Source organism: Marmota monax, unplaced genomic scaffold (assembly GCF_021218885.2).
Source record: "Marmota monax isolate L192 unplaced genomic scaffold, Marmota_monax_Labrador192_F-V1.1 WCK01_AAM20220418_F8-fsc00128, whole genome shotgun sequence".
NCBI classification, from domain to species: domain Eukaryota; kingdom Metazoa; phylum Chordata; class Mammalia; order Rodentia; family Sciuridae; genus Marmota; species Marmota monax.
In genome coordinates, this window is record NW_026693452.1 from 4,298,116 (window position 1) to 4,325,888 (window position 27,773).

At 36.9% G+C, this 27,773-nt stretch overlaps 1 protein-coding gene across 2 annotated transcripts in view; it reads right to left on the reverse strand.

Moving 5' to 3' along the window:
• Positions 1 to 27,773, reverse strand: part of Gpat3 (glycerol-3-phosphate acyltransferase 3) — a 67,783-nt gene that overhangs the window by 10,912 nt on the left and 29,098 nt on the right. For both annotated transcript variants that reach the window (XM_046457689.2, XM_046457688.2), the window contains exons 4-7: positions 11,715 to 11,985; positions 7,065 to 7,139; positions 6,547 to 6,636; positions 5,118 to 5,211 (exon numbers count right to left, since the gene is read on the reverse strand). In XM_046457689.2, the coding sequence (XP_046313645.1) occupies positions 5,118 to 5,211; positions 6,547 to 6,636; positions 7,065 to 7,139; positions 11,715 to 11,985 (530 nt within the window). The remainder of the gene's footprint in view (positions 1 to 5,117; positions 5,212 to 6,546; positions 6,637 to 7,064; positions 7,140 to 11,714; positions 11,986 to 27,773) is intronic.

The window sequence follows — 27,773 nt, forward strand, 5'->3', positions numbered from 1 at the left end:
ACTCAGGAGGCTGAGGCAGAAGGATTGCAAGTTCAAAGCCAGGCTCAGCAATTGAGCCAGGCACTAAGCAACTCAGTGAGACCCTGTCTCTAAATTAAATATGAAAAAGGGCTTGGGATGTGGCTCAGTGGTTCAATCCCCAGTACCAAAAAAGAAAAAAAGAAATTATGTCATTTGGAGGAAAATAAATGGAACTTGAGAACATTACATTAAGCAAAATAAGCCAAACTTAGAAGGTTAAGTGTTGTATGTTTTCTCTCATATGTGGAGATTAAAGAGGAAAAAGGGTAAGAAAAGTTTGTGGCATGGGAAATCTCATGAAAAATAAAGGGAAATCAGTTAGAAAGAAGAAAAGGACTGGGGCAGGCAAGAGGGAATACTGGGGAATGATACTGACCAAATTATTTTATTATTTTATGTGCATGTATAAGTATGTAACAATAAATCCCACCATTATGTACAACTTTAATGCACTAATAAAAATATGGAAAAAGGACTGGTGATATAGCTCAATTGGTAGAGGGTTTGTCTTACATGCACAAGGCTGTGGCTATAATCCCCAGCACCACCAAAAAAAAATTTAAAAAAGGGAAAAAAGAAAAAGAAAATACATATACAATTAATCACAGTATTACTTATTATTTTAAAACATTGGAAACTATCTAAATATAGGAAATTGATGAATAAACAATGGTCTATACATACAGTAGAAAAACAGCAAAGTTGATCTCTATAACTGATAAAAAGTGATTTCCAAGAGATAAGTGAAAAAGCAAAAGAACAAGTAAGTAACCTTTGGACTAAGACCAAAGAGGAAATGATACATATGCTTTTACTTATCTCGACAAAAAGAAATACAGAAAGGATAACCAAGACCAATGAAATTGGGAACTTAAAAGGAAGAAAGGTGTCCAGGGATTTAAATTAATGAAAGAAAAGCAATGTGAAATAACAGAATTTAAAATGGAATATAATAATATAAGTAGTATGATGTATCACCATCATCATTCTGTAAGAATAAGAAGAAACTGGAAGAGTTGTTACTGGTTTTGACAGAAACTAGGTATATGGAGGCATAGTATGAACAAGTTAATAAAATCTTTCTACATTTTCTGATTTTCCAAACATGTGAATGCATCATTTTCAAACTATACAAATAAATTAAGTTGGGGCAGGGTGTGGGGGAGGAAGGAAGGAATGGGAGAGATGGACATGGAGGGGGTGACATGTCTCTGAGTATACCTTTTTTTATGGAGGCATGTTAATAGCCTACATGTTCCAAAAATAAATAAATAAATAAACCAATAAGGATTGGGATAACAAACTGAAAGCAAGTTGAAGGAAATTAACTCAATAATGTGTCAAATGAATGAAAGAACAGCACTGAAGGAAGAGGAACAATCCAAGACACTTGCAAAGATTGTATCTTTGTACCCTCTATCTTGGAAGGCATAGAAAGAAATGCAAAACATCCTAAACTCTTCTTCTTCTTCTTATTTATTTATTTATTTTTTGGTTTATTGTAGTAAAACAGATAAAGCAATTCTGAAACTATTTTAAATGGATTACAAGATTATGAAAATGAGTAAATATGTTGATTTTGTAAGGAATTAGAGTTTTCACTATTAAAAAAAGGGAAAGCAAGATAGAACCATATAAACTAAATGTATTGGTATAGACTCAGATTTCCAATTTAAATTTAGAAACAAATATTAAATATAAATATATTTGTGCAAGGCACAGGAGCACATACTCGTCACTCTAGCTCTTTGGGAAGCTGAGGCAAGAAGATGGAAAGGCCATCCTGGGCAACTTGGTAAGACCTTGTCTCAAAAATAAAAAATAAATTAATAAAAAGCAGGACTTGGGGCCAGGGTTGTGGCTCAGTGGTAAAGCATTTGCCTACAATGCATGAGGCATTTGGTTCAATCCCCGGCACTACATAAAAAATAAATAAATAAACAAATAAAATAAAGGTATTGTGTCCATCTACAACTAAAAATCAAATCAAAAGTAGGACTGGGGGGAGCTGTGGCTCAGTGGTAGGCACTTGCCTAGCACACAGGAGGCCCTGGGTTCAAACCCTAGCACTGAAAACAAATCAAAAAACAAACAAAAACTGTCTTCTATTTTAAAAAGTGAAAATTTTTTAAAAAATTATTTGTTCTTTTTAGTTATACATGACAGTAGAATGTATTTTGACACATTGTATGTGCATGGAGTATAACTTCCCATTCTTGTGGTTGTACATGATGTACAGTTAACACTGGTAGTATACTCTATATGAACACAGGAGAGTTATATCTGATTCATTCTATTGTCTTTCCTATTGTCATCCCCTTTCCCATCCTTTCATTCTCCTTAATCCAAAATACTTCTATTCTTCCCCATCCCCTCTCATTGTGTGTTAGCATCCTCATATCAAACAGAACATTCAGCCTTTGGTTTTTGGGAGATTGGCTTATTTTACTTAGCATGACACTCTTCAGTCCCATCCATTTACCAGCAAATGCCATAAAAAAATGAAAAAAATTTCTATGATATTAAATCAAGACAAGGGGCTGGGGCTGGGGCTCAGTGGTAGCGCACTTGCCTGGCATGTGTGAGGCACTGGGTTCAATTCTCAGCACCACATATAAGTAAATAAATAAAGATCTATCAACAACTAAAAATCAATTAGGAAAAAAGACAAATATTTTTCACCTTACAGTGAGAGGGCTAGAACACAAGAACTCAAGTGATAAAGTAAATGAGGCATTACGAATATGAATACGTAAATGTATATAAAAGGTATATGTAATATCCTTTATTATAACAACTTTTCTGTATGCTTAAAAATATTTATAATTTTTTTAGAAGGAAAAATAGTTTAGAAAAGTCATTGAGTGAAATAATGGATATGTTAATTAGGTTGATTTAAAGATTCCAAAGTATATGCGTACCAAACATCATTCTGTACACAATAAATTTATATAGTTTTTGTCAATTAAAATAAGTTAATTTAGTCCAGACTCAGTGGCACACTCCTGTAATCCCAGCGATTCAGGAGGCTAAGGCAGGAAGATCGCAAGTTCAAAACCAGCCTCAGCAAAAAGCAAGGCCCTAAGCAACTCGGCAAGACCCTGTCTCTAAATAAAGTACAAAATAAGTCTGGGGATGTGGCTCAGTGGTCGAGTGTCCCTGAGTTCAATCCCTGGTACCAAAAAAGTAAATAAATAAATAAATAAATAAGTTAATTTAAAAAACAATAAATCATTGAGAGAAAAATCTTTAATGTTGCTCTGATAAGTAGTTTATTTAGCCAGTTATGACTTCCTCAGGTCAGCAATACAATTTCCTTCAACTTCTGACTTGTACCACCTCCAATTAAGTACCATTGGTCTTATATTTCTATCACTTGACCCCCTAGACAATTTGCAGTTGCAAATCTTTGCTTTGCTTAAACCTCACCCCCAACCCCAGTACTGAGGATTAAACCCAGGGGATGCTCTACCACTGAGTTACATATATCTCCAGCCCTTTTTGTTTTTTTATTTTGAGACAGCATTTCACTAAATTGCTGAGGTTTGCCTCAAACTTTCAATCCTCCTGTCTTAGCCTCCCAAGATGCCGAGATCACAGGTGTGTACCCTGTAGTTACAACGCGTTTTTAAACCTTGACTATTAATGGAATTACAGTTATTTATGATCAAAAAGTATGGATGGTACCAACAAAATTCTGAGGCCCTGAGTCATGAATGCATTATTCTCAACTTTGTTGATCAGGAAATAGAAGAAATATAGTCTCAGAAACACAAAATTATGATTAAGCAGTGCTAGTGTGATATGTCTCCCAGAAATCAATATTGGAAATTTAATTGCCAATGTGACTGTACTAAGAGATGGGGCTTAAATGGGAGTGTCTAGATAAAATAAATAATAAAATAAATTAATGCCATTATAAAAAGGGCTCTCAAGAGCAGTCTGTTACATCTTGGCTCTTCCACTTCTACCATGTGATAACATTGGTGAAATATAACCCATCTGTTCTCTCTGAAGTCCAACCCACCAGCAAGAGAATATGAACAGATCCGCCAGGACCTTTGTGCAAGCATTCTGTTCCACACTCCACCTCAGGTCATGGTTAACTACCATGAAGAAAAGTACATCTTCCATTATTGTCTAGAATTCATCTGATATGAATTACAAGAAGAAAAGTACATCTTCCATTATTGTCTAGAATGCATCTGAAGAGATGCAGGAACTCTTGACAAATATTTCATGGCAATAGAAAACAAATATTTGAAAAAAATGCCAGAATGTGGTTTTGTGCATCCCCATGAAAGGGTATTTTAAAGCTTGGTTTTACTATGTGCTTTGTGGTTTGTTAGTAGGGTTGTTCTGTTTTCTTTACCTTTCTTTTCTTTTGAGTCTGTGGATAAGATCTCAGAAAGATGGCATAGTATAAATATTTGCCTTTCTTGCTAGAGCCTCATTAAAGAGTCAGATTTTTTTTAATTGCATATACATCCCTGAAGGAAGAAAGAACTAATTGACAGTCTAGGGGATTTGTACAACTCGAAGAAGGAAGACTCTAATGTTGCAAAGTGTTATTAAATATTGGCAGGGATTTTAGAAGCAAAATGGAATCAACTTTACCAAGTCCTACCAAGTTGAAGTATGTCTACATTTCAGTAAGTTAATTATTCACTACTTTAAATATTAATGGCTATTCTCCTTCTTTCCTTCCTTCCTTCCTCCTTCCCTCCCTTTCTTTCATTTCTTTCTTCAGGGGATTGAACCCTGGGGTGCTTTACCACTGAGCTACATCCCCAGCTCCTTTTATTGTTTATTTTGACACAGGGTCTCATTGAGTTGCTGAGGCTGGCCTCAACCTTGTGATCCTCCTCAACCTCCCCAAATCACTGGGATTATAAGTGGACACCACTATGTCCAATCTATTTTCTTTTTCTTGCACCATCTCTTCCTCATGTAAATCTAGAATGCTTTATACAACTGCCATAATATAACCCAAATTTCTAATAAGAGACTAACTTTCAAATTTATCAAAAAGGATAACAAATTTGAGCAAATCATAAAAGACACAACCACCAGAATTACCAATGGACTGCTCTTACCATAGCATAACATCCATCTGTGGTCAAGATCAAAACGTCTATTGGAGAGGTGTGGTTGGCAACACAAATGCCTCCCTTTTGGGGTCTGTACTGCCTGCAATTACAAACAATGGTAAGTACTAACCCTCAGAAAACAGCCATTGTTTTGCAGAAAAGCATGGAGAGGCTCATTTTTTAAAGTATATTTGGGGGTACAGGAGACTATCTTAAAAGATTATTTATAGGAAATAGGGTAAGGAGGCCTATGACTTTCCCTTTATAATTCCTAAATTTTTGCTTACTTAATTGAAAGTATTTTCATATGATTTTGATCTTCATAAATACCACTTTTACTGGCTTCATGGTGATTCAGAGAGTAAATCTTTACCATGGCTTCCTCCCTCTTCTCCCACTACAGCAGAGGTCAGCAAACTTTTTTGATAAGAGACAAAGAGTAAATACTTCAGATTGCACAGGCCAAACAATCCCTGCCACAATTACTCAGCTCTACTGTTGTGGCACAAAGCCCACATCAGATAATATGCAAATAAATGAGCATGTCTGGGTTCCAATAAAGCTTTATTTACAAAAGACAGAAAGAGTGTCAGATATGGCCTGTAGGCCCATAGTTTTGTTTGCCTATCTCTGCCCTAGAGTTAAATGAGAGTTGACACCAACAAAGTAAAGTATTTTTGTCAGGCTTATTCATAGAAGAGGGAAACAAACACATAATGACTTTAGCATATTTTCCTTAAAATTAGGAGCACTTATTCTATCTACGTCATTAAAGCACCTTTTCTGTAGAAGATGTCTCCTCTGATCATACTTCTGTCAGAGATTTTCTTCTATTTCTTACCTTAAAACTCATAGCCCAATAGATAAATCACATAATTTAAAAATTTTTAAGGGGCCTTTATGTTGGTAACACATGGTAAAAATCAATTGGTTTTCTGAATGTTTCCCTTCTACAAATGAGTCAGAAAGACACCGTCAGCCAAAATGAGATGTTTGCTCTAAAACTTTTAAAACAATGATTTTTTAATTAACTAAAATTGAATTCACAGAAATATAATTTAAGAGCAATTAGAATAATTATCATTTAGCTAATAGCCTTCCTTAGCTACCTTTATACTCTTTTTTGGGGGGTGAGGGAAGGAGAATGTAGTATTTTCTTTTAAGGATCAGTTATGGAATTTTAGAAGTGGCAAAACTAAAGACCCCCTGGATTCCAACAACATCATAAGCCTGTGAATTTCATTTTCTAAATCAGACAGAACTGGCTCAAAACTGGAAACTTATTATATAATAAACTTATTATATATACACAACCAGTCTCAGAGCTCCCATTTCTTCCATGTAAAATGGGGTAACATGCCCATCCCATAGCGTTGACCTGTGAGAAGCACAGGGCCTGGTCGGAACTTCCTAACTGCACAGTTAGGACACTCACTTGTTATGATAATGGATGGTGCCAGAGAGAGATCTCACACAGATCCGACAGCAAGTCAGATGTACCAGTTCACTCAGCCAGTTTTTGAGTCTGAAAGAATAAAAAATCATTTTATTGTGCAGTAATGGGCTCTCCTAAGAAACAATACAAGAAAATCTTTAATGTGCTCATTCACAACAGCATCCTGTGTTCTATTCCATTGAAAAAGCACAGTACAATTCTTACAATCTCATTGATACATCTGGTATTAGATGGCAAAAGTTTACCAAGAAAATAGATAGAAACCCCAGTGGAAAATAGCTCCCTCTCTCCTTTGAAGAAACTTCTTTTGATTTATACGGAAGCACAATGGAAAAAAATCAAAGAATGAGTATGAAGATGAAGTGAGCAGAATTCTAATAAGTGGGTTGATATGATGAATTCAATGCAATATGTAGGCACTAAGCAAATACTGTCTTTGTAGACACAGCTAGGAAAAAGAATTTTATTTTATGACTGGATGGAAGGAAACATTTCACCTGCTGTCTGGCAACTGCCCAACCAGTGTAGTTCCTATAACCAGCAAACTGATCCCAATAAAAGCCAGAGTAACCCTGAAAAAGAAAATAAAAGAAAAATTAATGCAAAATTTGTCAAATAGTAGGTAAATAACCTAAGGGGAAATAATCTAAAGATTCATAAATAAAGTGTAAATGAATTGTACAGCATCCTCATTATGGAATATGATATATCAGGCCGGGCATGGTGTTGCACACCAGCAATCCCAGTCACTTGGGAGGCTGAGGTGGAAGGGTTGCAAGTTTGAGGCCAACCTCAGCAATTTACTGAGGTCTTGTCTCAAAATAAAAAAAATAAAAAGGAATGGGGATACAGTTCAATGATTACGTGCCCCTGGGCTCAATCCCCAGTACCAAAAAAAAGTTGATAAAGCTAAAGATTATGACATGATTCTATTGAGTGTTGTGTGATACATTTTGAATAGAGAAGAGCAAAGTTTTGAAATAATTGTGTGGCATATAATACCACTTTCAAAGTAATAAGCATATATGTGTAACTAGTCTTTCTTTCTCTCTCTTTCTCTCTCTCTCTCTCTCTCTCTCTCTCTCTCTCTCTATATATATATATATATATATATATATATAGTATTATTTAATATAGAATATTAGCTTTTATATATAGAGAGAGGGGGGCCTGAAAATTTCTTAACAAAACTAAAGTTCAATCTATGTAATCATTAAAGGGCTAAGATAGTTATGAAGCCTTTCTCATACTAACACCAAAACATGCCACTAGGTAGGAATCTTTTAATGCAAAGCTAACTATTGTCCCTTTGCATGGCTCAAGATGACTTAGAATTAGAAAACAAGGTGACAGATAATACCTCTAATCTCCATGTAGACATTTTCTCATTTTTGAAAAGTGCTTATTATGTACATTCTGATCACTTTAACAAAGGAAATAGTTATTTCTAGAAATGCAAATAGAATTACTCAAAAAGATGAGGTTGAGATTTAAAATCCTTCTAAAGCAAATAGGATTTAGATTAAAAGTAAGAATCAATAGCTTAATGGTATTTTATTAATAAGATTCCTTAAACCATTTTACTTTGTCAGATGAGAAAGCAGGAACTTTAGATTATCTCACTGGCCTCTCAAATTGAACCAGAGGTCTGTTTGTATCTTCTAGTTCTCAAGAGAGCCTTCCCATGTTTTGCCGAATATATAAGGTATCAATAACCTGATGGAAGGAAACGCCATTGCAGTCAGAAGGACCCTGTGGGTCTGGGATCTACCTGAGGTCCAGGGTCAGCAATAGCAAATCTCTCCAGGGTCAAGGTGGTTTGCTCCTTATTTGTATATATCTATACCTCCTGACCAGATGTTGAGAGCACAAAATAGTTTATCTTAACCCATCTCAGATCTTACATTAGATGATGATAAAATAACAGCTAACACTATGTGCCAGGCAATATTCTAAGTACTTAACACATTTATCCATCCCAAAAACTCCATGAGGCAATAACATTATCAACATCTCTACTCAACAGATGAAGAAACTGAGACAAAGAAAGGTTAAATAACTTACCTAAGGTTATAGAGCCAATGGACAGCAAAGCCAGAATTTCAACCCCAGCAGTTTGGCTCCATAATTCATGCTCCTAACAATTATGTTACTGTCTCTCACTAGCTTATCATTTTTATTATTTAACAAATCAGTTTAGGATTATTTAATATAGAAAATTAGCTTAAGGCAGTAATATCAACCTGGTTGGGGAAACACTCTATCAACACATCTGAGCATGTACCCCTAGTATATTTAAGAATGACAATATATTCCACTGTACTGACATCAATGCCATTATAAAATACCTGCAAATATGAAGAATGTAAAAAAATATATAAATTTTTAAAAGTTTTATTTTCAGTCAGTGTCTCAACAAGTTGCCTTAGCTAGCTTTAAACTTGAGATCCTCCTACCTCAACCCATCTGGTCACTGATGCTACAGGTGTGTGCCACCAAGCCCAGTTTAGAGATATTTTTTATTTTTTTAAACATAGTATTTAAAAATTATATATAAATATTAATGTAGAAAATTTTTTCTCTCACTCAAAATATTAATTATAAATAATAAATGTTATCAATTATATTTTGAGTGTTAACCTATAACCTTTTTGAATGTTAAGCTATAACTCGTTAAGGTGTTAAATCTTCTGAAATCATGGTTTAACATCTTTTGACATAACAGTTTGAAGGTCATAACCAGATGCCATATTTTCATGTTAGTCACTAACACAGTAATGAAACCATTGTTTAATTATGCAAAACTTTTCAAATAATGTTTTTCATCTTTCCCTAATAAGAATCACTCCTTTTTACATATTAAATCAGAAAGGGTTGTATTATAATGTTGTCTAGCAATTGAGTTCAAAATAATTGAAATTGAATTATTTTTTCCTAGATTAACAAGCCAGAAAATTCCTAACGTAAGCCAACATGAGCATTCTCCTGGATAAGTTCAGATAAGTTATCTTCCAGTGAGATCAGACACAAATTTTCAGTTACAATCTGTTTAAGAGCTTTATTGAGATACAGATCACATACATATGAGTCACACTTTTAAGTATCCAATTCAACAATTTGGGGCATAGTCACAGAGACGTGCAACCGTCACAATTAATTTTAGTATAATCTGTTTTTTAAATGCTCAATTTGTCACATTTGCTTCTTCTACAAATCATTTACAATGATTTGTACTCGAGTAGGTACCAATTCTGCCATTTTCCTTTTGTTCCTGTATATTTACATTATAGGACTATCTAAAATCTGTGGTTTATTTACAAAAGTTTTCATGTCAATCATCTCTTTTGTGAGCACTAGTTTAGTCTAAACTAGATAACAGAATCAAAACCACATTTGCTGGGCCTTCACAGCATAGTGAAGTCCAACGAACAACAAATGAGGCATCTTAAGCACTCCATGTTATAAAATTTCTCACCCTTCCCCAAGGTTACCTCGGATACACTGCCTGATCTATGAACCAGAATATGCAAGAACTAATTCATATATTAAACTTTACTGAACTTTCACTTCTTTAAGAATAAAATGGTAGTTCTAATTATAAAAAGAATAGAAGCTTCTAACAAAAATTCTAGTGTTTCCTTCCTGTGTGACAATGAATTGTCATGTGCATTCTCAGAGCACATGAACCCCTCACAGGAAGCACTAGCTTAAGTTTTAAGTAAAATTGGCTGGGCACGGTGGCACACACCTGTAATCCTGGCAGCTTGGGAGGCTGAGGCAGGAAGATCACAAGTTCAAAGACAGCCTCAGCAAAAGTGAGGTCCTAAGCAACTCAGTGAGACCCTGTCTCTAAATAAAATGCAAAATAGGGCTGGGGATATGATTGAGTGGTCAAGTGCCCCTAGTTCATTCCCTGGTACCCCCCTGCAAAAAAAATTTTAAAAAAAGGTTTAGGCATACTTGTATGTGACAAGTCAAGCATTATGGTGCACACTTGTAATCCCAGTGACTAGGGAGGTTGAGGCAGGAGGATTGCAAGTTCCAGCAATTTAGTGAGGACCTAAGCAACTTAGGTACTCTGTCTCAAAAAATTAAAAAGGCCAAGGATGTGGACTCAGTGGTTCAGTGTAGCACTCCTGTGTTCAATCCCTAGTACCACCAAAATGAAAAGTGTCTGCAAATCCCTGAAGTTCACTTTGTTATTACAGCTGAAGTGATTCCCAGAGACTACTGTGCTCCAGTGTTGAGACACTGAGAATATGAACAAAAGAAAACAGAAAGAACTTCTTGGAGATCAGCACTTGTCTATACTTAAGCAAGCCTTCCGCTGTAATAAATCTGAATGAGGCAAGTATAAGACACCCTAGGGATGGTAAAGAGGTTTCAACTCTTGTGCCAATGTTAGTTGGCTGACAGCAACTGCCTGGAAAGCTCTGTTGAGAGGATGCCAAGGCCATGTCCCAGAAAATGAAGCAAGACCATCAGCTGCAAGGCTGTGGCTGGTATGCATGCCTACTCTTGCCATCATCATGCTAAACAGATTCTTGGCCATTGCTGCTTCACCCCACTGCCCAGGGTCTTCTACTCTTGTGTTCCACACTGTGAATCCAGTAAGCAGGTTTGAGGTTACCTCCTCATCAGGAAGAACTCAAGCCTAGAAGCAGAAGGGTATCCAGGTAGGGAAATTGCCAATAAGGGAAATGAATGATCATAATGGAATTGGATGAATGGACTCAACTCTTCCCAATGGCTCTGTGATAACCACTCTTGACTTTTTTCTTTCCTAGGTAGCTTTGAAGTACTACAGACTAGCAAAGAAAGGCAGTGGCTCTGGGTAAATGTTATATTTTGGTTGACACTCTGGTAAATATTGAACTACAAATCATCTCTCTTCATTCTAACTTCCCACCTTCCTTTTCTAGCCAGCCTCAAATTATCTATGACTGCAAAAACAAAGTGGATCCAGATTGTAAGCTACATATTGAATTCTGAACACACACCTTCATCTAGAGAAAAAAATGTGCAGAGGCCACATTCTGTGGCGTTTCTAAGTGGGAAGAGGTGGAATTAGTACCACAATATTCATAAGTGATGAAAAGAGAAAGGTGAACTGATTATATCAATAAATTATCAGGCAGGTGACTTACCTCAGAGGTAGTAGGACACAATAGCGTACTATGACGCCCAACACCCACACCATAGTGAGCCGAGGACTGATGTACTGGAAATTTATATTGGTTCTTGTGAGGAGATTCCATGACACTAGCTCCTCTGAGGAGAACCTCTGGGTCACTTCATCTTCTACAATGGCTTCCAATCCCTTCTTGGAGAAATAAAACACATCAGACAGCTCAAAGTCCCTTCCTCGCAGACCAGAGAGCCCTTTTTCCATGGGTGACTCATCTCTTTGGATAATACCTTAAAAGAAAGCATCAGGATATGAGAAAATGCCGTAGGACAAAAGAACAACCAACCAAAGAGGCAATGTTAACTGTATAGAATAAGGAAAACAAGTTTAATGGGTGACATGAAGATTGCAAAAATGAGACCAGCGATTGCAGTGGAAAGAGAGGTGAAATCAGTATCTGCATGAAATGATCCTTACCCAATGACTTCAATTAACTATGAAGGAATTTTTGTTCTCCATAACCCTCTCCTCTTGATCTTCCTCTCTACACGATTGGCAAAAGAACTCACAGAAATAGTCTGCTCAGATAAAGATCTCAACAGTGTAAAAATAAAGACTTATGTCTCCCCGATAAAAGCCATAAAGTCAAAAACCAAGTAAAATGGCAAAAGGTGTTTACCACAAATGGCAAAGATAGATGTTTTTAATATATAAAAAGTATTTAATAAGAAAAGCCCAGGATCCTGCAGAAAAGTAAGCAAAGTTCATGAACTGATTTAATAGAAGCAACATAAATCACGAATAAATAAATCAAAACTCTTTGAAAGACATTTGAATTAGACAGCAACTGACTGATTTACATTACCAAATCAGCAATATGTTTTGTTTCATGATGAAGTTCAATGTCAAATGATACAGGTACACATATATTCCACATGAGTATAAAACTATTAGCAACTAGTTTCAAAGTTGGCTTGTCATGAAAAACTAAAAATAGTTTTGCTGATGATCAGTAATTCTAATTCTAGGAATTAATCATAAGAAATGTAGGAAAGAGTGTCCTTTGTGGTACTCTTCATTATAATCAATCCAGGCAATGATATCTAATGCAGCTATTAATAAATCCTCTCATGCTAAGTAAAAAGAAGTGGAATCTTAAACTATAGTTTAACCCCATGAAACATATAAACATAGGAAAAGCACCAAGAAAAAAAAAAAAAACATTAAGTGGCTATCTTTGGGCAATGGCATTAGATTCTCTTCTCCACAGTGATATTGTATTTTCCATAAAAAACACAATTCAGCTGGGTGCAGTGGCGCACACCTGTAGTCCCAGTGGCTCCAGGGGCTGAGACAGGAGGATCCTGAGTTCAAAGCCAGCCTCAGCAAAAATGAGGCCCTAAGCAACTCAGTGAGACCCAGTCTCTAAATAAAATACAAAATAGGGCTGGGCAGTGGCTCAGTGGCCGACTGCCCCTTCCCCTGAGTTCAATCTCTGGTCATCACCCTCCCCCCCAAAAAAGAACACAATTCAAAGATTTTTAAAGCAGCATTAGTGTTTTGTAAATTAAAAAATGACTACTGCCATCCAGTTCTAAGGATTCAATATGAATATAAGTGAGAAGACCTTCAAAGAAGAAAGAGTCACTATGTACACAGAACCTATCATGACTACCCCTTTGTTCCTCTGGGGTGTGTCACAGAGGAATTTACTCCCTACATTATGCTACAAAGAAAAATCTTTCCTTTTGAAGTGGAGATGAAGATATTAAATCCCTGAAATGAGATCCCCTTTGATTTTCTCATTTTCCAGTTCACCAGGAAATCAATGAGCAGAACTGAGAGCCCTGTATTATCAAGCCCCTGGAGACTGATCTGATATATGCATCAATAGAAAGAATTGGAAAATTTCTTTCTTTTTTTTTCCTATGAAATGGCAGCATGATGCACTGGAGGAAAAAGGACAGAGGACTTGGACCAGCTCCATCATGGGTGCCTTTTTTTAAAAATAAAGGAGTGGGAAATTTTTTTAGTTTCCTAATAGGGTTGACATTTTGTGATTTTAGGTTTGGGGTTTTCTTGGAGAGAGAGGGGTTGTTGCCCCACATGCAAAGCTAACATCTAATCATTTTAAGATTTAGAATAATAAATTCTTCAATGATCATTAGGCTATCGTTTTCAGGAGTCAGTTCTAACCTTTCTTCATCTTTAATTAGTATTAGAGGGTGGACAAAGATAGTGTTCCTGATGAATTACCCTCTTACTTTATGGACATTGCAGTACTACTCAGAGTAGATTATTCAATCCAAGTACTGACCAATACCTAATAGTGCAAAAGTTTCATTATTTAGAAATATATCAATTTTTAAAAATATCTACAAGTAGGAGAGAAGAACAAGTTTTTTATTAAGTCTGAATGAAATACATTAGGGACAGAGGACAGACTTTCTAAACATATTCTTCTTTAGAAGAGTCAGAGATAAGAATGCAACTTCAAGTTGCTTCACATTATTTACCTGAGTTACAAGAGAACAGATCTATAAACAAAAGCCAGTCCCCAGGCCTCCACACACTTGATGTGCAATATTTTCTCTGCCCCCTGACCTAGTTTATTCTGTGTAACTCAAATACATGTAACTCACTTTTATATTTTAGTTTAGCATTTTTCAAAAATATATGGAAGGCTGGGGATCTAGCTCAGGGGCAGAGTACTTGCCCACCTGGAATTGAACCCTAGACCATAAAATACACATTCACATGAACAACAATAATGCATCTAACTGATAAAAGACAAATTTCCAGAATACAATAAGACATATAAAAAGTTAGTAGAAAGAAAATCAGAGAACTCAGTTAAAAAAAAAAAGACTAAGAATATGTCAAACGATTCAGATAAAACTAAACCTTAATGGGCTGGGGTTGTGGCTCAGTGATGGAGCACTTGCCTAGCATGAGTGGGACACTGGGTTCCATCCTCAGCATCATGTAAGAAGATAAATAAATAAAGTAAAGTTGTTGTGTCCATCTAAAACTAAAAAAAAAAAAGAAAGAAAGAAAGACTAAACCTTATTGACCAAACATTTGAAAAGATGTTCATCCTCATTATAATCAGAAGAATGCAAACTAAACCACAATGAGATACAATTTCATACCCATAAGGTTGATAAAAATTTTAAACCTGATAATATCAAGTGTTGATGAAGATGTAGATGACAGGAATGTAATTAGTACAACTGACAGGGGACAGACAGATGCAAATTGTGGGAACACAAATTCAAGGTAATAGTTCTAGAAAATGGGCCCACTATGCTAATCTCCACATGCTTTCGTTTCCAAGAAGCAATTTACCTGCAGCCTTGCCTGGCTTAAGTGGAGAGGATATGTCACATTCCTCAGCAAACTACCTGTTATCTGTAGAACAACTACAGGCCTGAACGAATATTGATAAGAGAAACCCAAGTTACCCTGAAGGGGGAGAACTTTATGACCCTTTTCATAGACAAGATTCTGAAGCTCAGGGAGATAAGGATAATTCCTATTAACCATAAAAGCTGTAGGAATTTATGCTTAAAATTCCAATCAGAACCTGTCAGCCTGGACCAAGGTGACCTAGAGTTGCCATGGCAGTGGGGACTTCAAACTCTGATGCATCCTGCTGTCAGTTAAAAGTCAAGAAGTAGACCTGGGCAGGACTCTCTGGAAACTTCTCTGGGATCCCCCAATAAAACTAAAGTGCAGGAAAGGCACACTGTCCCTCTCCTCTCTGAAAGGACCCACTCTCTGCCCTTGAGAATGTCCCCTTTCCCTTTTCCTATCCCTTCAATAAACTCATCCCTGTTACTCTGAGTTATACGTCTGAAATTTTTCTGATTTGATTGCAAGAATTAGGGTTGGGGGAGTCTGCATGCTGACTCAGTTTCCTGAAAGCCCTCAGCTCTGTAACACAACCATACTGGAAAACAATTTGATGCTGTGTAGTAAATCAAAAAAAATCAGACCCTATGACTTAGCAGTTCTATTCCTAGGTATACCTTATGGAAGATTGATTTCTTTTTTTTTTTAAACATTGAATATACAAATTTTGCAACTATAGGGCACTTCACCCAAATTCACTAATTGCTTTCATTTTGCCACATTTGCTCTATTATTCTATGTCTGTATGCATAAAAAGATAATTTTTTTCTGAATCGCTTAGAATAAATTGCAGAAATCATCATGCTCTTTTCCCCTAGATATTTCAGCATACTTTTCCTCAGGATACAGAGATTCACTTATTTAATTATAGTACAATTATCAAAATCAAGGAGGTTGTCATTAATGCAATAAAAATTATCTAATCTACAATTTTTTTTCTCATCCAGGATTCAACCCAAGATCAGACCTTATATTTATATGTCAAGTCTCTTAGACTCTTTAAATATAGCAAGGCTCCTTGTCTTTTTTTTTTTTTCTTTTTCTGTACCAGTGATTGAACCCAGGGGCACTTAACCACTGAGCCACAGCCCCAGACCTTTTTTTATATTTTATTTAGAGACAGGGTCTTGCTAAGTTGCCTAGGGTCTTGCTAAGATGTTGAGGCTGGCTTTGAACTTGTGATCCTCCTGCCTCAGGTGTGCACCTCAGCTGTGCACATGAGGTGGTGGGCTCACATGGAACTGAAGTTGTTCTTAAGGTAAATATCTGTATTGTAAGAGAGCAGGTACCAGCTTAAGAGCTCTCTGGTACTAGGCCAGTGTCTGGAAACGAAGACTATTACTAAATTAGGTATCAAAAGAAGCACTGCTAAAAACAACAATGTTCCTTCCTTCCTGGAGATATATTCACTATTGAAGGTCACAATTACTGATAAACAATTTATCAAGAAATGTGCATGAGCAGAACAAGTGCATGTGTGTATGCATATACATATGAAAACATTTTAACTATCCCAGATACATTGTCATATTAGTTTTGTTATCATTAAGACCACACAGTTATTTTTAAAAATTCATCCTGATCCTTCAGAGAAATCCATATTTCCTTACTGATCAAACACAGATTCTAGGAAAAAAATGTCCTTCTATTTCACAAGTCAGTTTAAAAAAGTAAAGCCATAAGCATTTGAACTTTGTCCTTACACCAAACGTTTTGGCCAAGTCAACATAGTCCATGCTTGGATGAAAAGAAAATTAAAACTCACTTTCTATCTAATTGCGAGAGATTAATTGCACAAGTTGCCCTATGCCCCTGTGACTTTAGCAAGTCACTTGTACATAAATAATACCAGATATGAAAGGACCATGGAAATGGAGGCAGAAGTTAAAATCATCTCAAACATAATTAACTCTAAATTGGCTGAGTGAACTCTTGGAATAATTTCCCATTTATAAATTACACTAGGTTTTTCTAGATGTAAAGCAAGCCTTTTAAACAAGCAATTTATAAAAATTAGGTCTACTACAGATCAAAAGAGGTCTGTAGCTTATATGCAGAAGTAGACTCTTAACCTACCAAGGTTCCAAAAGTCAAAAGTTCATGGTTTGAAACACTCATGGAAACCTTAAACTGGTATATTTTTACAAGAGCACTACTCAATCATAAGCCAGTCTCAAGAACATAAGCAAGCATATAGTAGTAGTAGCACGAATTCACAATCTCTCCTAACAATATCACTCTGAAAAAAATTATTAAATTAATTCTGGTTTGGAATTGATAAAAAAATACCCCCTCACTCCCACACTGATTGGAAGCAGACATTCGGGGAACATTTCAGGATATGAGTAATGTTCCCTTTCTAGATCTAAATAAATAAGATCACTTTGGAAAATGCACAATGTTGTGCCTTTATGATTTTAGAGTCTTTTCTATGTATGTTATACCTCTGTTCCCCTCCCTGGTTATTAATCGAGTAGGCAGGGAGAAGTTCACCTATCTCGGCATCAAGTATTGTAAGTAATGGTGCCCTTTTCCTTGCATGAAAAGTTCCTCTGAGACCCCTCTGGTCCTTGGCAAGGAAGTAAGATCTAGATCCTACCCGACCATCCCCAACTTCCTTCCTGGTCCATAAATGTAGTTGGCCTAACTTAAAAAGAGCCCAGTATAAAAGTCATAATTGAGAAGGAATTTGGGGGTACAGAAAAGGAAAGATGTATGGAGTCTCAAAAGAGAAATGCCTATAAGCTCTTGGCACGCAAGAGACACCCACGAACTTTGAAATGCAAAACAAGCATTCCTGAGCAACAAGGCCCATGTCCTTAGACCACACCCCCGCAAGGTGTCCTAGCCTGCAAAAAGCAAGGCCTAGAAAAATGGGTATGAAATTGAGTAACTCCACCCTGGCTCCACCGCTAGTCCAGCCCCCAACCACTGCTCCTCTCTACATACTAACCCCTCACACAGAGACTTACTTTCGCTCCCTCTGAGGATGGCCAACATTCTCTGCTGAATGTACTTTTTCCCCAAAGACATCTCTCTCTTGAGATAGTCTGCATTTGTAACAGTGGTCCACTTCATGCTTTGAATACAGCCCTTGCTGCTCTGCTACTGAGGCTTATTTTAAAATGGACATGTTTTCTTTTCCTCTTTTCCTTCTCCCTTTCCCTAACCTGGTCGTGGGAAGCAGGATTATCTTTTATCTCTTTGAGCACTCACCCACCACAGGAACCAAGTAATTCAGACTTCAGAGATGCCACCAGAAGATATAAGAAATGACTATCTCCCAAATTAACAAGTGAATCACAACACACACATACACATACCCCAACACCTGGAATGAATCACTTCTTTAAAAACCCTCTGCCAGGAGCGGTGGTGCATTCTTGTAATCCCAGCAGTTTGGGAGGCTGAGACAGGAGGATCAGGAGTTTAAAGCTAGCTTCAGCAAAAAGCGAGGCACTAAAGAACTTAATGAGACCCTGTCTCTAAGTAAAATACAAAATCGGGCTGGGGATGTGGCCCAGAGACGGAGTATCCCTGAGTTCAATCCCCAGTAACAACAACAACAAAAAAAAAACTCTTGTTTTCTCTGATGAGGAGGATCACAATCTCTGGGGAAAAAAAGTCCCTGTGTTTCTCCTTTGCAAGCAAAGCAATAAAACTTCTTTTTCCTTTATTCGCAAAACCATGTCCTTTTTATTGAATTGGCATCAGGGACAAGGACCCAGCTATCAGTAACACTTTTCCCTTGAATGCATGTCTGCTTTTCTAAATAAATCCATCTCTAACTGGCACATACTAAAATTCTTTGCCATCATGAATGCCAAGGATCCAAGTGTCCTGAATAAAGGTTCCCCTCTCTGGGAACTCGTCTGGTTGGTATAATAACCAACTATATATTAAAGTTGGGGAGTGAGACACACCAATCATGCTGTAGAAAAAGAACAAAAATAGTCCATGCCAAAGGACAGACATAGCCAATGTTCAAGCAATACTAAGCTGCAGTAAGATGGGAAAGATCTTTATGCCATCCTAACAACTCAGAACCAAGGACAGATCCCTGAAACATACCACGGATCTCAGTCTCCTCTTCTCCAATTCATTACTTGCTACAGACATTAATATGGTAATTTACACTGCATCAACTACACAGTCAACACAACTGCATGGGTTTCCCCTACACTTTCTGTTACCTTTTTTCAAAATTTAGCTAAACTGCAAAGCTAAACTCTCTATATATTATGTCCAAACCATTCCCTGAGCCATTAGTCAAGTTACATAAGTTGGGTAATTTGGCTATGCTTTTCTTAAACTGATTCCTTTGCATTATTATCACTGCTTTCTTTAAAAATCTATTTTATTGTTAATACTTTAGTTAAGTATAATAGTAGAATATTTTTTTAAATGTCCCTTTTTCTTCCTTTGGTGGTATTTTACCACTGAACCACATCCCCAGTCCTTTTTATTCTTTTTTTTTGGATACATGGTCTCGATAAGTTGTCCAGGCCAGCCTTGAATTGTTAATTCTCCTGCCTCAGCTTCCTGAGACACTGGACATCACCCCAGGCTAAATGTCCATTTTGGGGGATGTATCCTGAAGAATGTAAATGGGTATAATATTTAGGATTAGCTTTAAAACACTTCCATAATAGGATATACACTAAGATGAGAACATAGTTATAATTGCTTATTCATTCTATAACTTTCTACATTGCTTATATATTGCATCTGTAATTGTTTAAATGAAAAAATATACTTGCACAAAGGAAATCTTGGGAAGGAAAATGAAGCAAATAGATCAAATTCTTTTCTTCATTTTTACATTATTATTATTATTATTATTATTATTATTATTATTACTATTATTATTATTTTGGTACCAGGAATTGAACCCAGGAGTGCTTCACCACTGAGCCACATCCCCACCCCTTTTTATTTTTTATTAAGAGATAGGGCCTTGCTAAGTTGCTAAGGCTGGCTTTGAACTTGTAATCCTCCTGTCTCAGTCTCTGAAGCTGCTGGGATTACACATGTGGACCACCAGACCAGGTGCAATTTCTTGGTAATTTTTATTTGAGTGATGGGGTCTACATCCCTGCTGAGATATTACAAACATTTTGGAATACCATTTTGCACTATTAAAGTTAAGTTCACAATATGGCCCAGATATTCAGAAGAGTATCTATACAACAATGTTCATAGAAACTTTATTATTCCTAACGTCTAAAAGTTAAAATAACAATTCCAATCAATCTAATAATGGATAAACAAATTATTAGTATTTGTTTAAAGGAATACTCCATAGCAATTTTTTAAAAACATACTAATCATGCAACAATATGGAAAAATCTCAAAAATATTATACTGAAGGGGAGAAAAAGACACAAAAAGTACATACTGTATGATTACGTTTATTTAAATTTCAAAAATTTGATGATAGACCGATAACAGAGATCAGAAAAGAGATGAGCGCTAGGACTGAAGGATCATGGATATACACTGTGATCTCAAAGAGAACTAAGAGAACTTTGAGATCAGTGCTTTCTTTCTATCTTTGATCTGGGCGGTAATCACATATGTCTATAAATATGTAAATATCCACCTAGCTGAACATTAACATGTGCATTTTAAGGTATGCAAGTTATACATAAAATCAGGGGGGAAATGTTACTTTGAGAGTCTTCCAAATTTCTGGCTATAATCTCAGAGACCCTAGCCAATCATACTTATCCTCCCCACATATACTTTAATACCTTCCTTCCTAAACTAGAAGGCAACTGACATTTACACAAGTTTCCAGATGTCAAGCTGTATGTTCAGCCCTTGACACATGCACAAAAGTAATTCTCATAATCCTACGATTATCCCCATTTTATACATGAGGAAACTAAGGTTCAGGGAAGTTAATTAATGTGCCTGGAGCAAAACAGAACCAGGATCTGAAACCAACTCTGTGACTACAAAACCAAATGCTTCCTCAACTTTCTGGTTTTTGGGTTTTGGACTGAAGATTGAACCTGGGGGTGCTTTACCACTAAACTACAACCCCAGTCCTTTTTTATTCTTTGAGATAGGGGTATCCTAAATTGCTGAGACTGGCCTCAAACTTCAGATCCTCCTGCCTCAGTCTCTCAAATTGCTGGGATTACAGGCATGAGCCACTGCACTTGGCTTCCTTATATTTTACACCTTTAAGTTCCACATCAAGCTGGTCAACATTTGCCCTCTGACAAACTCCAAATATTTAAAATCTTTCCCATGAAATCCATATCATCCCCATATCTTCCTTGCCAAATAGAAAGCTCTGAGTAACAGTTCTTCACAGTATTCATCTACTATTAAAGAAAGAAGGAGGGGCTGCGGTTGTAGCTCAGTGGTAGAGCACTTGCCTAGCATGTGTGAGGCACTGGGTTCGATTCTCAGCACCACATATAAGCAATTAAGTAAAATAATAACCATCAATAACTAATAAAAATATTTTTTAAAAAAAGTAAAGAAGGAAAACTTTAATACAGGCAAGCTTGTATGTGGCCTGTATATAATATTAATTTGGATATGCATTGTTACCAATTCACTTGAACATTTAATTATCTATCCCAGAAAACTATAACTCAAGACACCTTTTTAAATTTTATTTTGCTGGGGAAGAATTTTTCTTTTCTTGACCCCCCACCCCCTGCATTATTGGCGGTTGAATCCAACTGTGCTCTACCACTGAGTCTCATTCCCCAGCCCTTCTTATTTTAAGACAGAGTCACATCACCTCTAATCACCAAAGCTGTCTTTGAACATGTGATCCTTCTGCCTAAGCCTCCAAAATAGCTGGAATACATCACTGTGCCCAGCTGGGGAAGGAACCTCTCATAGTCTAGAACATACTTGATTTCATTTCCTTTAGGTCTCTGATGAGCTGCGGGGAGAGGGCAATAATGGGGGTGGAGACAGTTCCTGGGCAGTGGGTGGTCCAAAGGCCCTAAATTCTGTAGTTCAGGTCTTAGTTTGAGGAAGCTGTTCTGACCAAGTTAGGACTCTGTAACATTAGTACACAAATGTCCTACCAGTATCTTTCTCTTTAAATCTTCTCCAAACCAGTAGTGGCTTCCCTTTGTATCTGCAGAATAGTCAAGGTTTAGAAAGGATAATCACCCTTAATTTTGTTGGTGTTCTTATTGTGGTATCTACTCAAACCTTCTCACTCCCTATCACTCAGTCAAGGATTATAAAAAAAAAAAAAAATAGCCCCTATTGCCAGGCACAGAGGTGCACACCTGTAATCCCAGCAGCTCAGGAGGATGAGACAGAAGGATCATGAGTTCAAACCCAACCTCAGCAACATGGGGGTGCTAGGCAATTCAGGGAGACCTTGTCTCTAAATAAAATGCAAAATAGGGATGGGGAATGTGATGCAGTGGTCAAATGCCCCTGAGTTCAATCCCCCATACCAAAAAAAAAAAAAAAAAAAAAAAAAACAGAAAAAGAAAAAGAAAAACAATAGCCCCTATGGTTTTTGGTCCAAGGAGATTAAGTAACTTTGTTATATCCTCAGCCATGACTCCAGGTTTGAGTATAAGGTCTTCTGCCAAAGACAGGTTGACCATGAATCTAGCCAGGGTAAACTTCAGGGTTCTAACCTGCATAGGCCCCCACCAAGGTGCTATTCCTAATTTTGTGTCGTAATTTAAGGAAGGTATCCAAATTACATCCACTTCAGGGTCTTGCAAAACTCAGATTTGCCCCTACTTCTGAATCACATTGTCATTTTCTTGATACAAAAAAAGATCTGTTAAACCATTCACCCTACAAATTCAGATAATTCCAGAAAAATACTTAAAATAAGAGAACCATCTGAATAATAATAAGTATTAGACATTAGAAAGTCATAAACACACATTAAACATCTTTTTGCTTATTTCACCTATTATTAATGATCTTTTATCTACTTGATATCTTATTAGCAATGTACTACTGTGTATTAGAGGCAGTGGGTATAGCTCATGGTGGAGCATGTACAAGGCCCTGGGTTTGATCCCCAGCACTGCCAAAAATTTAAAAAGAGCATGCATTTTTTAAAAGGATTGCTGCCAGTTAGGTGTTTTTAGTGTTATTTTAAAGTTTGAAGTTTCTCTAATCTTGAAAGCAGGAGGAGTAGAAAGGATGACAAAGTGACAATGTGAAGACAATGTGCAATGAAAAAAAAATTAATACATAAAAGATTCATAGGTCTCATGTAGTAGGAATGCTGCTGTAGAAGAACGGAACCATGACTTACTTTATGATAGATCCATACAATGAAAAGGGGAGAAAAAAATGGTACAATTATCATGACCGTCTCATACATGAAATACGCTCAAAATACATGTGTCTCCCTTGGTCTGTCTGGGTGCTTCTCCATCATGATGGCTCAACCATAATTGCTGATTTTTTAAAAAAGCATTATAGTTATGAAACTATTTGTGCTCCCCCCAGGAATGTTGGCCCAGTTGGCACATTCCTCAGTTACAACTTTTGTATCTACATGAAAAGGGGCAAAGTTTATTTTAATCACTTTATTTTATTTACTACTTAATTCAATTAAGGATAAAGTGCAGCAGAGAAAGCCCACATATAACACAAAGTAAAAATGCATAAAGAAAAAAGTGAGCAGAAAATTATAGAAATCAAAAGAAACAACTGCACAACATTCTATGCAAATAAATTTAACTAAAATCTGGGCAAATGGATAACTTTCCACCGAAGACATTTTACTAATCCTGACACCAAGAGATGAACACTCTAAAGAGAATCATTTACACAGATGAAATGATGTTGTGGGGGCAAAAAAAAAATTACATTCCTACCCCAACCAACCAATAAACACTGGACCCAGACTCTTTTATAGGGAACCCTATCAAAACTTTGAACTGAGAAGGAAGATAGATAGGTAAACAACAAACTAATCTCAAGTAAAAAGATCACTACAAGAATCCTTACTCCAATTTTGGCAGATAATTTCCAGCATCATATCATGGTGAGACATGGTTTATCCCATAAATGTAAAATTATTCAAATATTTAAGAAGATATTCATATAATTCACCATACTGGATCTTAACCTAAAGCTAATAATATCTATTAATCATCAGAGATACTTAAAAAGCATACAAAATTCAACTTTTTTTTTTTTTTTTGTATCAGGGATTGAACCCAGAATCTTAACCACTGAGCCACATACCCAGCTCTTTTTTTATTTCTTTTTATTTTTTATTTTGAGACAGAGTCTTGCTAAGTTGCTCAGGGCCTTGCTAAATTGCTGAGGCTGGCCTTGAACTTGGGAACTTGGGATCCTTCTGCCTCAGCCTCCTGAATCCCTAGGATTACAGGCTTATGTACCTCCATTACCACCACCACCACCAGGAGCCCGATTTAGCATTCTTTCTTGGTTTAAAATAACAAAACAAGAATCAAGAAATGCTTAGTTAAGAAGGAAAACAGAACAGGGCTGGGGATGTGGCTCAAGTGGTAGCACGCTTGCCTAGCATGCGTGGGGCACTGGGTTCGATTCTCAGCACCACATAAAAATGAAATAAAGATATTGTGTCCACCTAAAAAAAATAAATAAAAATAAATAAATATTTAAAAAAAAGAAGAAGAAGGAAAACAGACCAAAGCCAATAGGAATCTTACTGGGAAGAGAGGACAAGGAAATTCTTCCCTAGCAGGAACATCAATTATCACTATGCTATTCCACACTGTGCCACAGTATTAGTCCACACAAGTGAAAGAAAGAAAGTATGAATTGAAAAACAAATAAAATTAAACCAAGCTAGATACAAAGTGGCAAAACTATCAATATCTACAGATAAAATATGTAAGTATGTATTAGAAAAGAAAAAAAATATCATGGAAAGACACAGCACAAGAATTTTTCACACTTATTTTTATTATTATTTTGTGTGTGCATGGGACTGAGCCCAGGGGTGCACTACCACTGAGCTACATCCCCAGCCCTTTTATTTTTATTTTAAGGTAGGATCTCACTAAATTGCTGAGGCTGGCCTCCAACTTGAGATCCTCCTGCCTCGGCCTCCTGCTAGGATTACAGTCATGTGCCACTGCACCTAGCCAGAACAGTGTTTATTGTTTGTCATGCTCATTGATGGGAAGTTAAGAAAATAATAGACATTTGCATTGTAACAGCCTGTATGGAATAGCACAAAGAAACTCCAGAAAGATGTAAGAAGCTAGCATCAGGTAGAGGTAGTAACAGGGGGAAGCAACAGTCATCATAGATTTTTAAATTCTGAACCAAGTTAATTTATTATTTATACAAAAAAATGTTTAAAAGGATTATAAGCCTCACTTTAAATAGTTAACACAAGAACTTGCACACACATATCCTTTGTGTTTATCTGTTCACTCTCTCAGAACCACACAGTCTGATGGCTCAGCATGTCGTCAGAATGGTAAAAATGGAACAAGTCAAACTCTATTATCATCACTTTCCACATAACCAGTCACCCTTTCATTTCCAATCTTAACTAAAAATACAACAATTTCCAGGTGAGCTTTAAAAGTCCCTCTATTATTAAACCCTCTACCTCAGATAAGGCATTCAGTGTTTTCCTGAAGAGGACAAACAAAATCCCTTATTTGGGGGAGAAAAATATAGCACACACACACACACACACAAAAAATGTCAATGGACAAAAGAATGAGGAGAGAGAAAATACCCAGAACTTTATCCTTCTTTGTTTCCCTTTACTCTTAATTTTTCATGGTCGATCTTTGTCTGCTTTATTTATCTTTTCCTGCTCCCTTCTATAACTTTTTCCCAGCTTTTGTAAAGGTCTTTCTATGGTGGCACCCCTTTCTCAGCAGAAAAGTCTTAACTGGGCTTCTCCAGAAATCTTTACCATGGCTGATTTTGGGACTGTCAGCAAAAGAGTCTCTGCAAAAGAGTTCAAAAATGTAGATAAACTTCCCATTTTCGTGTCGCCCTGTTTACTTGGCCACTGGCAGGAAAGATACCAGCACTCCAGGTGCTGGACACCCCCTTACTAGTTTTTCACAAACATATCCAGTATAGTAGTTTGTAGAAATGTGCAAACAAGGCCTCTGACCTTGACCTGGGCTTCACAGAGATGTCTACATTTTTCATTTATGTTACCAACTGGGCTCTGCGGTAACAGCTGGCAGGGAGAGGAAAAATGGGGAAAAGAAGCTCTCCTTACTCAGGTGTTGTCCTTGAAGGGTTAACTTGCCCAAAACAGTGAAAGAAAAAGCTGCTTTTATGTGAATTTCTGCAGACTGAGAACTTCTGCGCCCCTCTCCTTACATGCTGGGTATAAAACTCCAAAACCACCTGAACTTGGGGCTCAGGGGATTAATTGATTACAGCAAAAGCTGTGCCCTCTGAGCCTGGCTGCAGTCAATAAAACTGTTTCCTGCTATCTTTGGTGGCTTGCCTCTTTGGGCCCACAACATTTCATCCTCTGTGAGTTCATGAGATCCACCCTTTCTAGCTGAGGATGTAGTTCAATGGGAGAGTGCTTTCCCAGCGTGCCCCAAGGCCCTGAATTTGAGCACTGTAAACAAATAAATCAATCTATCATTTCAAATTTCACCTACTGCAAACAACTCCCAGATGTGCATCTAAGGTCCTGACTTCTTCCTCAAGGCTCCTACATTTATTTGGCAGCTGGGAAACTCTATCTATCTCTGCAACAATCCCATTGCTCAGGTTCAAGCTCCCATTCCCTTCCAGAACAGCTTCCTGTCTACCATCCTTCCTTTAGCCACTACCCCTATCCTCTTCCAGTCTAATCTCACTTCCACAAAATTTCCAGATTCATCTTCTCAAAGCTTTGAAATCCCCTGATCTAAGAAATTAATTTAGTTTTTTTTCTTCTTTTTCCCCTGGGACTGGGGACTAAACCCAAAGCCTACACACATCCTAGGCAAGCACTCCACCCCGAGCCACATCCCAGCACAGGAGTTCATTTCTTAGCCTGCATTCATTCAAAGGTTTTCAGGATGCAAGAAAAACCTGAATATCCCATCTCCAATTCATTCACTCACCCTAGCTCCTGCCAAATTCAATCAGTTATTAGGCACCTAATGTTTCCTAAACTCTCCTTCTTCCTGCCTTTGCTTATTATTTTTTCTGTCTAATGTCCCTAAAATTAATCTGTTTTCAATCAGAAGAATGCCTTTCCCCTCTTTCTTATTCTCCTTGAGCCTATGAATTACCAATTCCATTCATTATTCGATGGAGAGACTGTTCTAACAGATTATAAGCAAAGACCAAAATATTGACCAAGTTACATCAAACTTACAGAAAATCATTTCACAGTTTCTAAAATTGCCAGGCTTAACTAAAGGACATAAAGGTTGGCTTGCCCTCTGAGTTTAAGAGTGTAGTGGCAAGCAATGCCCTCATTTATTTATTTCCTTATTTTTGCCCAAAAAAAGGAAAAAAGAGAACCCAAAAGTATATTAGTTATTTAATCTTCACTGATTACAAAATACCAAGGTTTTTTTTCCCCTTTCTTTGCACAAAACCCCTGCTACACATACTCCTCTATCAGCTAGAGATCTTGTGCACATTGCATAGGAAGCCAGCCTGGCACTGGAAACTGACCATGGCCACCCACACGCTGAGATTTTGCAATGCCTTCCAGCATCAC